The sequence below is a fragment of the Cibotium barometz genome, chromosome 30 (genome assembly GCF_041138505.1).
Source record: "Cibotium barometz isolate CiBa-2024 chromosome 30, ASM4113850v1, whole genome shotgun sequence".
NCBI lineage: Eukaryota > Viridiplantae > Streptophyta > Polypodiopsida > Cyatheales > Cibotiaceae > Cibotium > Cibotium barometz.
In genome coordinates, this window is record NC_141075.1 from 33472989 (window position 1) to 33487972 (window position 14984).

General features: G+C 40.9%; 1 protein-coding gene across 1 annotated transcript in view; it reads right to left on the reverse strand.

Annotated features, from left to right (window-relative positions):
• LOC147621403 (pentatricopeptide repeat-containing protein At3g53360, mitochondrial-like) overlaps window positions 1-13350 on the reverse strand; it is a 31313-nt gene extending 17963 nt beyond the window's left edge. The window contains exon 1 of the mRNA XM_086824451.1: window positions 13131-13350. Within this exon, the coding sequence (XP_086680577.1) occupies window positions 13131-13350 (220 nt within the window). The remainder of the gene's footprint in view (window positions 1-13130) is intronic.
• Between the last annotated feature and the right edge of the window lie 1634 nt (window positions 13351-14984).

The following is a 14984-nucleotide window of genomic DNA, read 5'->3' on the forward strand; positions in this document are numbered from 1 at the left end:
TGTGGGTGCTCAACTGGCTACTCTCAGGTGGTCGGATAGATATACATAACAAATGATTTTTGGCCTACTCATTTGGTGGCCTTTACAATGGTTTCTTTGCTGCTGCCCACTCCATTGTACACACACAGGGCCTACGAAGTAGTCTGGCCTTGTTTTCCTTTTTGGCAGCTACTTGGGTAGTGAGGGAGTTTTTGCATGCTCATTTGGCAGCTTACACATCCTTTTGGAACTTTGTCTAGGGCAGGACACCCACACACTTGGGAGTTGTACTCCTCCTTGGGAACAAATTTTGGTAAGTTTAGAGATTGCTCGCATACTCATGTGGTTACAGCTTTTTACAAACATTTTGGTGAATGTTTTACAAAGGTTTTGCTTAACATTTTTGGTTATGGATTTTGTTGATGAGGATTTTGATGATGCCTAGTCAATGTAGAAGGACCACAACAATTTGCACATTATACTCATACACGCCAAAATATCTTCCCTCTCGTAACACCCTTTAGTGTTTGTTTCGCTCTTATTTTGAAGGCCCATAATTAAAACCATGAAAACACACCCTTATTTTAAGGTTTCCACACTTTCAAAATTGCAAGGTTTTAATAAACCTTAACACTTTCTACGCTGGAGGAAGTAGCCGCCTGTGGAAGAGATTACCATCGTCATCTGTGGAGGTCACCTGGATGTTTGCTAAAGTTCACTTGTCCACTGCACTCCAGTGTTGCTCTCTTTCATAGTCCTTTCTCACTAATGAGAGCCACATAGCCATCTCCTGCTGGACTTTTTTCTAGTATGTGCTCTGGCCGTCTGCGCTGCTGGGGGTGCAACACTTTGTTGGACTCTTTTTTAGTAGCTTCTCTGGCCGTCTGCATTGCTGGGGGCGAACACTAATGACACAAGATTAACAATCTCCTATGTACTTGCTAATGTTAAAAGAATGTATCTAGGGTGTCTCATAGCAAATAATTGAAGACATGATTGAGAAGACTAATGAGATGATTAAAAAAATAAATAAGATGTTAACAACAAAATGATATTCTCACAAAATGTCACATAAATCTCATTGCAATATATACACCCATATTTATAGTCTTGGGAAGGGATTCAATCCATGCTTTATGTGCACCCTATTGCCAACCATGTGTTCATTAATGCTCACACTACATGTGCCTCCTTGTGCTTTCCATGTTTCACCTTTTGACCATTAACTTCACCTTTTACAAGTGACCATACAAATCAACCATTGATATTAGACCCTTAGTCTATTCCTTGTGCATGCTTCTTCTCTTGTTCATGTGACTCACTCTCTATCTTTCTTGTGCTCCATGGTACCACATTTCTCAATAGAGAGTTGTCTCGTTGATCATTTCAAGTAGTACTATAAAGAAGAGATGCAAGTTTTCATGGCCTTGACAAATGAAGTTGCTATAGGCATGGAAGGTATCAAGTTTGATCATCTTAGTAGTTTGGCAAACACATCTTTAGAAAAGGGCAGGTTGTAGAAGAAGTATGATATACTTCCTGAAATGTGACATTCATTGTGGAGAAGTCAAAGTAAAATAATAGGAAATGCAGTCTTGTTCAGCATCATGTGGCTTTTCTTTTCTAACTGCATGCATAAGTAGGAATTGAGGATTCTGGAAAGTGCAATATTGATAGTTTTGGTGTCCAATCTATAGCATTTTTAGGGGATATTAAAAACCAAGAAGAAATGAATGATGTAGAAATGGTTGTGGATATATCCATAAGAACAAATAATGAGAATTAATTTTGATGCTGTAAACTTTAAGGAAAGTTTAAGTGTTCCAAAGGAAAGGGATATTTCTAGAGAGGTTTCAGAGAAGGATATCATTCAAAGATTTTATACTCCTCGTAGATATCGAGAAGCTCTTGAATTTGAGGGAAGACTATTGTCTTGGTTTTATGGAAGATGGGTGTCAAGTCGCTTCACATTTTATAGATCCAAATGCCACTGATGAATTTTCAATGCTTGATATAGAAGCAATAGGTGGCAATTTCAATGATGCACTTAGGGCTATAGAAATGTGTGATAAAAAGATTGAAGAACAGGAAAACACTCTTCCCACAAAAAGGCCAGTAATGAGAACACCATAGGTGTGCAACACAAATTCAACGCATCTAGGAATTGATAACATGTGTTTTTGTATAGAGATTTTTCTTCACAGCTAGTACACCTTCAGGCTTCATTAGTAACGATTCAAACTCAATTACACCATCACATTGAGCACTTTGGAGTTTGAGCCAACACCAAGCATACGGCTCAAAAGATTCAATCACAACTGATTTAGTCAGCGGTGATTCAACACTAGCACCGATTCAGTCAAAATTGATTCAGTTGGTATTTATTTAGCACTGATTCAATCATAATTTATTCAGCATTGATTCAGTCAGAATTTATTCTAATTCATTCAGCACTAATTTAGAATTTATTCTAATTCATTCAGCACTGATTCAGTTAGAATTTATTCTAATTCATTCATAATTTATTCAGCATTGATTCAGTCAAAATTTATTCTAATTCATTCAGCACTAATTTAGAATTTATTCTAATTCATTCAGCACTGATTCAGTTAGAATTTATTCTAATTCATTCAGCACTGATTCAGTTAGAATTGATTCTGATTCAATCAGCATTGATTCAGCTAGCACTGATTCAGTCAGCACACCTGAGTCAGAATTGATTCTGATTCAATCATAATCAATTTAATCAGCACTGATTTAATTAATTATGATTGAGTCAGCACTTGAGTCAGAATTGATTATGATTCAATCATAATCAATTCAATCAGTACTGATTCACTCAGAATTGATTCTGATTCAATCAAAATCAATTCAATCAGCACTGATTCACTCAGAATTGATTCTGATTCAATCATAATCAATTCAATCAGCACTGATTCACTCAGAATTGATTCTGATTCAATCAAAATCAATTCAATCAGCACTGATTCAATCAATTCTGAATCAATCAGAATTGATTCAATCAGCACTGATTCAGTTAGAGTTGATTCGGTCAGCACTAATTCAGCATTGGCACTCATTTAATCAGAATTAATTTGGTAAAAAATAATTCAATCAGAACTAATTTTGATTCAATCAACACTGATTCAATCAGAACTAATTTTGATTCAATCAGCAGGACTTATTCAATCAGCAATCAGAATTACTTCTGATTCAATTAGAAATAATTCGATAAAAAACAATTCAATTAGCACTGATTTAGTTAGAATTTATTCATTCAAGGTATCAAAAGATTGGTCTAATCAAGTCAAATTTATTCATTCAAGGTATCAAAAGATTGATCTAATCAAGCAATTTATAGTGGTACCGATGAGGTTCGAGAGCTTGGAGAGATGGTAGAGGACCTGGCTAGCCATCTACAGGTCACCCGCCACTCCTCCATTCACCATCCAAGTGAATGCTAAGAGAAGTAGATATAGTTGTTCCTCTTGCAAGCTTGTCCCCTAGGCAAAGCATCCAACAAGACAACTCCGAGGCATGAACTCATTCCTTAGACAATTCCTTTGGGGCTACCTCCCAAGTAAAGCATCCACTAAGACAACCCAACTGTAAAAAGAGGACACCTCTTTGGCACAACTTCCCGAGAAAAGCATCTAGTGCGATAACCTAGGCATACATAGAAAACAAAAGGTAATGGGTGAAGATGATCACACCCGCACTTGAGCAACCACGAGGGAGGGATGGCTATCTAGGGTCCCCCACTATACAATATAAAGGCACGGTGGTGGGGGTTTTGCTTGAACACTTGTAAAAAATATGTGGAATGGGGATGGGGGTGCTTATCGATGGAGAGGATGCACGGGCAAGATATCTCCAGAGTTAGAGGAGTTGATAAAGGCAAGAATGGGTACCACCACCTCCCACCAGAACCAAGAATTTGAGCAAAAGCCCATGCTTAGTGAAGCCACCGCCAAATGTCTCGAAGAAAGTCTTGCTTTGCAAATCGTTGTATGGAGATGGATAGTCAGAGCCATAGAGATCCCATGCACCGATAGTGTTACCAATTTCCTCAAAGTCGAAGTAAATGCTCTTCTTGTAAATCTTCGTGAAAATAGCTCCCAATCTTGTGGAACAACGGTGGACAACTGGGAGCAGGTGGGGAGCCTCTAGCCTAGAATGTTGCTGGAGATGAGGTGGGGATCCTCCAACACACACAAAGATAGGCGAATGGACCGGTTGTGGCTTTAGCGGGTGCAGCGCACGCAAAGAAAGATAGAGAGAAGATAGGGAAGGCGGTGCTGATGGGGCATGAGAGAGAGATGGAGAGCGATGGTTGTTGTCAAGTATGCGAGGTGCTCAACGTATGCAGTAGGTGATGGCTGTTGTCAAGTATGGTAGGCGATTGTTGTTGTCAACAAGTATGGTAGGCGAGTGAGGGAGGTTCTCAACGTATGCAGTCGGTGATGCTGCTTAAGTTTACCAACGTGTCGGTTGTTAAAAAAAAAACCCCTTAAGCGGCGTCTTGAGGGGGTTTTTTTATTTGAGCGCGCGCTGTTGTCAAGTATGGTGAGGCAGGTTCTCAACGTATGCAGTCGACGATGTTTCTTAAGTTCCCCAACGCATCGGTTGTTTTAAAAAAACCCTATCAAGAGACCGCGTGTTTAAAAAAAAAACCCGCAAGAGGTTGTGTGCCAGAACGGCGGAAAATGGAAGAGCGGGCCATGTTGCTGCTATGGTAGGCTACCTGCGGAAGAGGTGGTCAGAAGAAACTCGCTCTGGGAACTGAGGACTCTAAGAGGGACTGGATAGGATCGCGACAAACTGATGAGCAAAGATCCTGCAGGGCAGAAGCACGCCGCCATATCTGCGGAGATCTTGCAGGGAAAAGCACGCTGCCATATCTGCGGAGACAGAAACCCTAGAGCCAACACCACCGGGAAGTGCACATAGATGATGTCGTTGGAATGGGCAATTGTCCACAGGGCGAGCCAAGCAATTACCATCTCACCACGCTACGCGGCCTATCATTGTTAAAAAAAAACCCTCAAGGAGGCCGCGCCGGCGCAGCGTCCTTGGGGTTTTTTTTTAATACAATACCATATATATTGTGCATAATGATTGCTGTCTGCTCTCTACGGTGATGGCCACACAACTACACATAATCATTCTTTGCTGCTGGCTGAATCTATGGTTGTAGGCACGGTTGAAATGCCATCTTTTTTCTTTCATCAAGATCATGCATATAGCGAAGGGCTGTTAGTGGTGGGGTGCCTTGAAAGAGACCGTGCCCGCGTCAAGACCGTGCCCACTGTCAAGACCTAAGACGAAAAATCATCCTTTGTTGTTGGCAGTGTCTATGGTTGTGGTATTGCTCCAATTTAAAAGAAAAGATAGTTTTCATAAAATTCACCAAAACGACAATACTAAAAATTTCTTATTGCATCTATGGTTAAAGTGTGGCTATGGCATGTATTCATGAAATTCACACAAAAAAAATTTCCCAAAGGAGGCCGCGCTGGCGTGGCCTCCTTCGGGGAAATTTGTTTTTGTATATGCCATGGGAAATTCACTGTGTCAGGGTGCCTTCAAGGCAGTTGGATTCACGTGGGAAATTCTCTTCATTATGAGGCAGTGCCATGGCATATCCACCCCCATTGCCCAACATGCAAGATTATGTGGGTACTTAATGTGTTAATTTTCTTGAATTTCATGATTATGTAGCAATGAATTCCTTTCCTTTTTTGTGGAGAACAAAACTTCTATCACAAGAACAAATCCCTGAAGGATGCCACAATGTTTTTTTGGAATTTCATGCTTATGAAATAAAAGACTTTTAGGACTTCCTTTTTTGTGTTTTTTTTTTAAAATAATGGAGCCATGCCATAACCATAGATTCAGCAAAGAACAACACTTCCATCACAAAAAACATTGCCCTAGATGAGGCACAACCTCCTTCAAGGCATTTTGTTTTTGGTGAATTTCATGCTTATACAGTGAAAGATTTTTAGGACTTCCTTTTTTTTTAATTTTTATTTTTTTTGGAGCCATGCCATAACCATAGATACATCAAAGAAAACCACTTCCGTCATCACCCCAAAAAAACTGTGGAGGAGGCCATGCCAGCGCGGCCTCCTTCAAGGCAATTTGCTTTTGTGTATGCCATGGGTGAATGCTGTGCATCCGAGTCCACATCCTCAAAAAGCTTTGATAAATAAGACGAGAGAAGGGATGCCCAAAAAGCAAGGTAACAAGATGGTAGAGAGAGTCGCGTGTCCTCGATGGATAATGACTACAAGTTCACAGCGTGTGTCTGTGTGTGCCAGCACCCACACCTTCTTACCTTGTGTTTCTTTAAACCGATCCTCAACAACTCTCTATGTTAAAAGGCCAATGGTCATATATCCCTGTCAAGACAAGGTCATCGTCAAGTCACTCTAACGATGAGAGAGTGGCCATATATCCCCATCAGCACACAAGATCATCCTCCTCTGAGCTCTACATGAGAATCATAAGCATCTCCTCAACCTTCACCCTTTTCCATGATGGGGATATTAAGGTCTGTTATTAAGAGATCATTGCCACATGATGGGGATAGTAAGGGTTGTTACTCCCCTCTCCTTTGCAGGGTACCACCAACAATACGGGGAAGGTTCCTTCATCCTTTGGATCGAAATTCAAGGATGGAAAGATTGTCTAGTTGAGGAACAAACTGACCAAGGACTTTAGCAATTTCTGGGAGGGTGAAATCCATGAGGAAGGCCACGTGGGAGTCATCAAACTTCATGATCCCCATGGCCTAGATGACCTCAAGCTAAAGATGGCATCTTTGGTAAAGGATGAGGAGGCCCTCAACTGTATAAGGTGGAATCTCGTATGGGCAGAGGGATTTGTATGTTGTGTAGGTAATGTCTCAGCCAGTGCAGTGGAGGTAGCAAAGGGCATCGGTGGTGAGGGGGAAGGAGTATGGATAAGGGCAGAGCCCATCTGGGACCGCAAGTTTGATGGGGCATTTTGCTCTATGGGTTGCCTGAATCGAAGGAGATGGGACCATTTCATGACATTGTCTTGGAGGGGGTGGAAAGAAAATAAAAAAAGATGGTGGGGTGTGTGAAGGAAATTTGGCCTGGAAAAAAAAAGGTGGCCGGTAGGGAGATGGAGACGAGGGGGATCTTGGTGAGGATATACGAAAATTTATCTTGGGAGATGGGTTCATTGATGAAGATGTCATGTTGGAGTAAATTTAGGCGAATGGCACGGATGTGGATATCAAGGATTTGGGTGGGGTTTTGGGGAGGGATGGCAAGGGTGGGGAGTTCGGTGGTGGTGTCCATCAATGCATCGACCTTATTTTTGAGTGCACTAGGGCCAGGGCCAGATGGGGTGGGTGGGGTTTGGGTGGCTCCAGCCTTTGTGGCTTCAAGCTGGGAGGCTTTGTGGGGCAGAGGGCTTCCTTGGCAACTTCCTTCTATTCTTAGAAGGGGAGGGTGGTGGTATTGTGGTTGTCTTTATCTTGAGCTGCTGTCTGTGGCAAGTCCTTGGCTTTTCCTTTCGAAAGAGAGAGGGCATGTAATGCCTGCTATTCGATGTCTTGGGTTTCTTGGAGCTGTTGGGGCTGAAGCTCAATGAGAAAGGAGAGGGTGTTGGCGATGGTAAGCTCATGATCCTCCAATGCCCATTGGAGGTTATGGTTGGCGACTATGGCCTCCTAGCTCTGTTCCTCTTGGGCCCTTGCTAGCAACATCTATTGTAACTCCATTGTCCCTTGCTCTTGCTGCATGTACATGCAATCTGTCATCTAGTTGTGATGAGCTCACGGGCCAAGTTTGAGAAGTCCGTCTAGCACTGCATCATGAGTGAAACAAATGCCCTCAGGGTATGCTTTCTATGATCAGAAGTTTCCCGATCGCACCCAACGGAGGGTTTCTAGTGTGTTGTGCTGGGAGGAGGCGGGGGAACACGGGCTGGCTTCTGAGAAGTGAGGAGGGAGTGGAGAAGAGCCCGGGGGTGGGGGTGTCTCCTGCAAGTTTGTATTAAAAACCTCCTTGTGTTGTGCCTCCTCTTCGACGGCCTTATGGCAGGCTTCAACGTCTTGTGCCTTGATTCTAGTATAGGAGTGGAGTGGAGAGGAGCCTGGTGAGGATCAGAGTGAGAGAGATCGGAATGGAAGTGGAACCGTACATGTACTTAGCCCAATTGACACAAGTACGCCTTGGTGGAGTCTAGGTAGTGTAGATAGGATGCATCGACTAAAATGGTTGGTCCACTCAGTGGCTAGCATGATAAACTCTTGTTGGGTGATATTGGACCACTCTACCCCATCCTTGGTGATGGTGCTCTAGTAAGTGCCGTGAACAAGTCATGTTGTGTTTGTGAGGCGCACATAGGGTTGGTCCATCTGCAGGAGTTGAAGTGCTTCGCAGACAAGGTTGAGGATGAGGTGGATGGTCTAAACTTGGCTTGCACTATCCAACACTTGTCCTGTGGTAGCATTTGTGTCATAACTCTCAATAAAGTAGAGGCAATTTAATAAATCTAGCTGCCATGGTTCCAGCGTTGGGTAGGCCATCCAGTCCAATCTACTCCACATGGGCCACGATGGCTAGGTCTACAATGACAGTTCTTTAACAAGGCCTTGTAAAGTAGAGGAGCTTGTGCTCCACCTTATGATTATTTTTAATAAGGATGTCGGCAGCATGTCCACTCATCTAGAGCATCAAGGTCTCACCCAGGTGTGATAGTTGGGTGGGGTAAGTTGCATATTCTTCAAAGTCGCTCCCCACCAAGTGCTTATTCTTCTCGGGGGTATGGGTGAAGACCTCAAGGGAGGAGCCCAAATGTGTGGCCCTACTACTTAGGATAGCAGGCTTGAAGGTGAGAGATCAAGACAAAAACAATTGGCAAGAGTTTGGATAGGGAGAGAGTAAAATGTGAGGGAAAGGAAGCGGTGGGCCATGTATTTATAGATTTGCATGGACACGACTATGGCACATAAAGGTGACAAGAAAATAAATAATTAGAGAGCACACACACATGAGAGAAAAGCCTAATAGATTGATCTAACCCTAAACATAGAGGGAAGCCATATCCACTCACACAATGCATAATAGAAGAAAACTACACAACCACACACTACATGTGTTGTGTTCACACACAAAATAAACTATCCAATGTCCACACACTGTGGCCAGCTAGACGTGGCCATTTATTGTCACACACATGCTACTGCCTACCATGTCATCACATATCGTGCCTGACTCTAATTGTCATCGAGATTGTAAACTCAACAGCCCCTCTGAAGCTCATGATGTACAGCCATAGATGAAGATGTGCTTGGGCTATCAACACTCCCCCTCAAGCTCATGGCATGTACTCCTAACATGGTATGGGAGTACTCAAACTTCTCTCTCCAAAGTGGATTCATAAATATGTCAGCAACCTACTCTTCAGTCTTCACAAACTTCAAGTCCATTATCCCATCCAACACTTTCTCCCCTGACAAAATGATAGTGGACCTCTATACGTTTGGTCTGCGCATGAAAAAATCAATTTTTAGATGCTGCGCATGTTGTCACAATGTATGACAACCTTGCCCTCAATAGGCTCACCCAAATCACCCCCAGGAGATTTTTTAACCATACTCCTTCACATACAACTATGGCTGCTCCTCTTCTGTACTTGATAAAGCATCAGTGGATTGCTTCTTGCTACTCCAACTCACCACTGCACTCCAAAATGTAAAGGCATAACCACTAGTAGATCTCCTATCTCATATAAGCTACCTGCCCAATCTGCATCTATGTAGCCATATACATCTAAGCCTTTACCATACTCATAAAGAAGACTATAATGTGCAGTGGTCTTGACATAACGCATGATTCATCTCACTGCGCAGCTTCTTCTGAAAAGCTTGTTCAGTATCTCGTGCGACGACCATCTCCTCATGACATATCATTTTTAAATGTGATGGCTTACTCTGTAAGTTATACCTTGCAAGCACCAATGCATTTACCTCCTCAATTGTCAAATTTGTGCCTTCAGCCACACTGGCCATATAGTAGGCACATTGTGTGGGGGATGGTCAATGTTCTTGTCCATAACCCATGTATGCATGATGTCATTTTTACTGCTGAGAGGTAGCGATTGCGATTATGCAGTGCTACATTGATAAGGGTGATGGGTGATGGGTGAGTTATGGAACACCTCGATTAAGAGGGGGTGTTGAGAGATGTAATCAACGGTGATGTGTGTGTGGAAAAGCACCCTAGAGGTGCACGATATTGTGGCAAGATAAGAATGCCACATGTAATATTGTATGGTGTGTGAGTGTTGACCAAAAGAGTGGAAAAGGAGTTGCCACTTGGATGATGATATGTAAAGTGAATAAGGCTAGAGGGCCTATATCATTGTATGGTTCATTGGTGATATGCAATAGGATTGAGTCTTGAGTTTGTAATCTCTTCTCTCTCTCTCTCTCTTATGGAGTTCTTAGTGTGGTTTAATCCACCTTAATTATGCTTCTTAATCTATGTCTACCACCATGATCAATCCTATTTTAGGATTGTTTAACAATTATTGCAAAACCACATCATTTGACGAGTTTTCCGAGCAGTATGAGACCTTGTTGAAAAAAGAGATGGTGCAGGTACTCCTTTTGCACATCCTACAATCATGCGACCACACTTACTACTACCTACATAACCTAAACACTTTACTTTGCTACCCTTTGGAGTTCTCCTAATTGCCCAAAATGTCTTATGTGCTTCCTTTATGATTTTGTCACTCGATTCATTTCTTGTTATGACCACATCTTCATCCATGAAGGCTATTTTCCTACGATGTCCAATAGACTTCCTATCTCTCATGTGCACGTTGTACTCAGGTCTATGACTAGCATCATCATCTACATCAATTACATTACATTGTTGTCTCTTGTGTCGGGCTGATTCCCAATCACCTGCCAAAGGTGTTGGGGCCTTGTACACAGGTTTGCCTGAAGTGTTACTCTTTATTGTGTCCATACAACTTATGCTGGGGCTTAGAGTATGTACATTTTCCCTCCTCTCAATGAGCTTTTCAAGACTTGAACCTTCTCTGATATGCTTGCCCATCATGTATGAATATTTCTTTGCACTCTATAAGAAAGCATTTAGCCATGTCTGATACACATGCATTGTAGAGTGTTATTTTTTATTTGAAACCCTCCCCAACTAGCTAGCTTCCATGTTTAGACTCTAACCAGTTTGTTCATGGTGTACATGATTGATCATCGCTCTTCTCCACCTATATGCAATAGTTAGAGACATATTAGAAACATGAATAAAGACACTAGTTTTCAAGACAATGGTTCTTATGCATCTCGAAATCATTACATTGCCCCAATGTGCAATCACACTTCCCACAAGCTCTGCCAAAGATCCATGGTAGGTATATCTGAATCGTTTACATTTCCACTATGCCACCATTGTTAGATAAGTCACCCCTTGAGCTAGTGCAGCCTTTTTTGTTGACTCAGTCTGCCACTTCTCGCACATGCTCTTATGCACACCTTGGATAACCTTTATAACATACTTTCCAGTATGTATATTTAGGCTTTGTGCCCAATGAAATAAAAATGAGTGTTCCCGACCTTTCATTTCTTGTCCTTCATTGTAAACTTCTCTAATGGCAATCCATGAAACCAAAGAAGTAAGTATGCCTTTTCAAATCTGTGTGCCACCATGACATTATTCTGCAACTAAAAGTCAATATGCTAAAAGAGGTAATAACAAAAAACGTTTTTCTTTCAAAATAGCGACAAGCCATTGTTACTACCCTCGATCATAAATGTGATAAGCCATTATTACCCAATCCATGATGCCTCTAGTTTGGTCAAATTGAATTCAAGCTCTTCTTCGATCACTATTCCGTGAACGCCTCATTCTATTAATGAGTTTGACACCACGGCTAGTCCCTTAGTAGACATCTTGAAAACAAAACAACGTTGAGTTTCATTGCCTTAACCTGGAAATCGGCTCCCATATGGAAGAAGTCATAATTGTAATCCCTCTTCAAACATAGCAAGTCATCATATCCAAATGATGACTTAGGTGGTCCTTGGCGTGCGTGAACTACTAACCTTTGAAACCTAAAAGAAAGAAAATTTTAATCATTTTGTATATATGGCCTTAAAAAATGCTTCTCTAATTTAGCTCACCACTTGTTCTTAACTAGCGGGCCAAGTTCTTCTAGCACATTATTGAATTCTTTATCACCAAGCTCATGTCCTTGATCCCCTTCTCGGACTAATGAAGTTAATACTAACTACTTGGCAACACACACCTACACCTTCCTTGGACCAGCACCTGCATCTACTGTAAGTACTATTTGAAGCATTGCTTTAGACTTATCAAGAAATGCCTTTGGTGTTCTGGCCTCGACACCATGTGAATGAGTTCCGGTGTGTATTAGAAGCCATGTTAGGCATGCCATAATACACATAGCACACACACGATTCTTTGTTGCAAGTTGCTATCTTTTTGCAATAGTGACAATTGAGCTTTCCATAATTAATGGCTACGACACCAACTGCATAAGTTTTCTTTATGCACCCTTTCAAACTAATGTCATTAGGGGAGCCATTGTTCAAATACAAAGGGCATGTGATGTGCAAAAATACATTTCACCTATGCAATGGCTTATCCTACACACCCCTCAAAAGTTGACATTTGATGTAGCTACCTTTGTAGCTACCTTTGTCCACATGTGGCCATTGTTCTTATGATCCATACCATCCATGCTTTATATAGAACCCATGGTGGCAAGAAACTCAAATATCTTTGTCCACATGTGGCCATTGTTCTTATGATCCATACCATCCATGCTTGATATAGAACCCATGGTGGCAAGAAACTCAAATATTACATCCCCATCATAAAACCTAGGAAGCTAATTTACCTTAAACACCCATGGTATGCACCTCACCAACTTTGTCAAAGTGTCCTCTTTCCTCATGTTCAATAAGAACTCTACAGTTCTTTTCGATTTCAAGGGTGAAAGTACTTCATGGTTGGGTAACTAGGTATATAGAGGCACTGCGTCTAGTACAGTTGTCTTTTGTAGCACACTATAATCAGAATTTGTTAAACTTTTAATATTCACATAATTAGAGGTACCAATTGATGTATTGGCTTTTGAGCTTACATATACCTCATATGTAAGAGATATCAGGTCATCAAGGAGGTAGAGCTCCTTGCCTTCTATATCTTGAATTGGAACAAGGGCAACACGTGTCTCTTTATCTTCTATGATTGTGATCACCTCTAAACTCTTGAACTGTGAAGGTAAACATTTTCGAATAAGAAATTCTTTGTTCACAAAGCCTTTGCCAACCATTGCTTAAAGATACCCTCATCTCACATGTGCCATTGTTGGGGAAAATAAGCAGAGCCTCCATAATAGAGATAGAGAGAGAGATGTGTGTGAGAGAGAGAGAGATAGTGAGGGGTGTGTGCATGTGTGAGAGAGAGAAGCACTAGTTACAAGGTCCTCAATAAATAATTACCAAATATCATATACATTATCGTTTTTATTAGGGTTAGAGTTAGTGTTAATGTTAACCATTTTAACTTCAGTATTAAAAAAAGTAAAAATGTAAAAATGTAAATTTTTACCAAAAAATATTTTTACATTTTTTATTATTCTTTTGTTTCACTTTTCCCGTGAGCATGATAACTAATGTTGTAGAGTAAACATGATGAAATAAAAGAGAGAGCATATGTTTCATGACTCCTTGTAGTTTTATATAAAATTTAAATAGAAGTTTTTAAACCCAAGTCCTTAATAATTTTATATATAATTATACTTATAGAAATTGATTAACTAGTTCACTAAGGCTAAAGGCACAATGATGATGAGGAGAAATTGCAAAATAATTATAGTTAATTTCCATATAGAATCTAATGGGGAGTTGAGTATTAGATAAATATAGAGTACTGGGTTAAGAGGAGGGTGCTAGAGCACTGGTGGGTGGAGAGAATGTTGGCCCTCCCTTTGTTACTATTGGTGGCCGAGAATATTGGTTTCCCCTTTGGTACTATTGGTGGCCGAGAATATTGGTTTCCCTTTCTACACGTATGATTTTTTGCAATTAGGGACTAGGGAGAAGACTACACGATGTTAAGAGGAGAGTGCTTTAGAGGACTAGCTGGAGAGAATATTAGTTCCCCCTTTGCTAATTTTGAAGGGGTCAAAGGTGTAGGAGGGTCCTTATCTTTATGATTTGGGGACTCATATTTAGAGGCACTACCTTGATGTAACCTCTCCTTGGATTCATCTTTTTCTCTTTCTTAAAGAATAATAATATATATGTGATGACCAAATGTATTTCTAACAAATCTTGTCATTGCGAGTTAGCTAACCAAAGAGTGTTCTCACTTGCCATCAATATTACATGTGTTATGGGTGCTCTAACACATATAATATGGATACTCTAATTGGATATGGCATCCATGACATTTTATTCATAGTGGTGTAAGCCTATATGGATAAATTATTTTTGTTGGACTGAAAGATGTTATATTCATTAATGCCTTGAATAATATGAGCTTTGGCTTTGGTAAAGGATTACATGTACATATCATGGCCTCATATATTCTGCTAACATCAGAGAGCTTGAATTAGTTCTTTCCTTGGATCCTATACCTATGGTGGAGTAAGAACTTGCATGCCATATTCAATCGGTAACTCCTTAAGGTCTAAAATGTTAATGGGAAAGTAATCATGTGGAAGAGAGAAAGCAGTGTTAGTTTGTTGGGTTATATTGACATTAGAGGATTACTTGTATGGATCATGTCCTTATAATTTGCTGACAATGTAGAGCTTCCATTGCTTGTCTCCTAGGATCTCCCTAGGATCGTGTACCGTTTCTGAAGCAAATGGTGTTCTATGTTGCAACATTGAAAGTGTTAGAATTTTGTTGGCATTGATTTTAGTGATTTATGAGTGGTGTGAGAATGTAGTAATTCAAT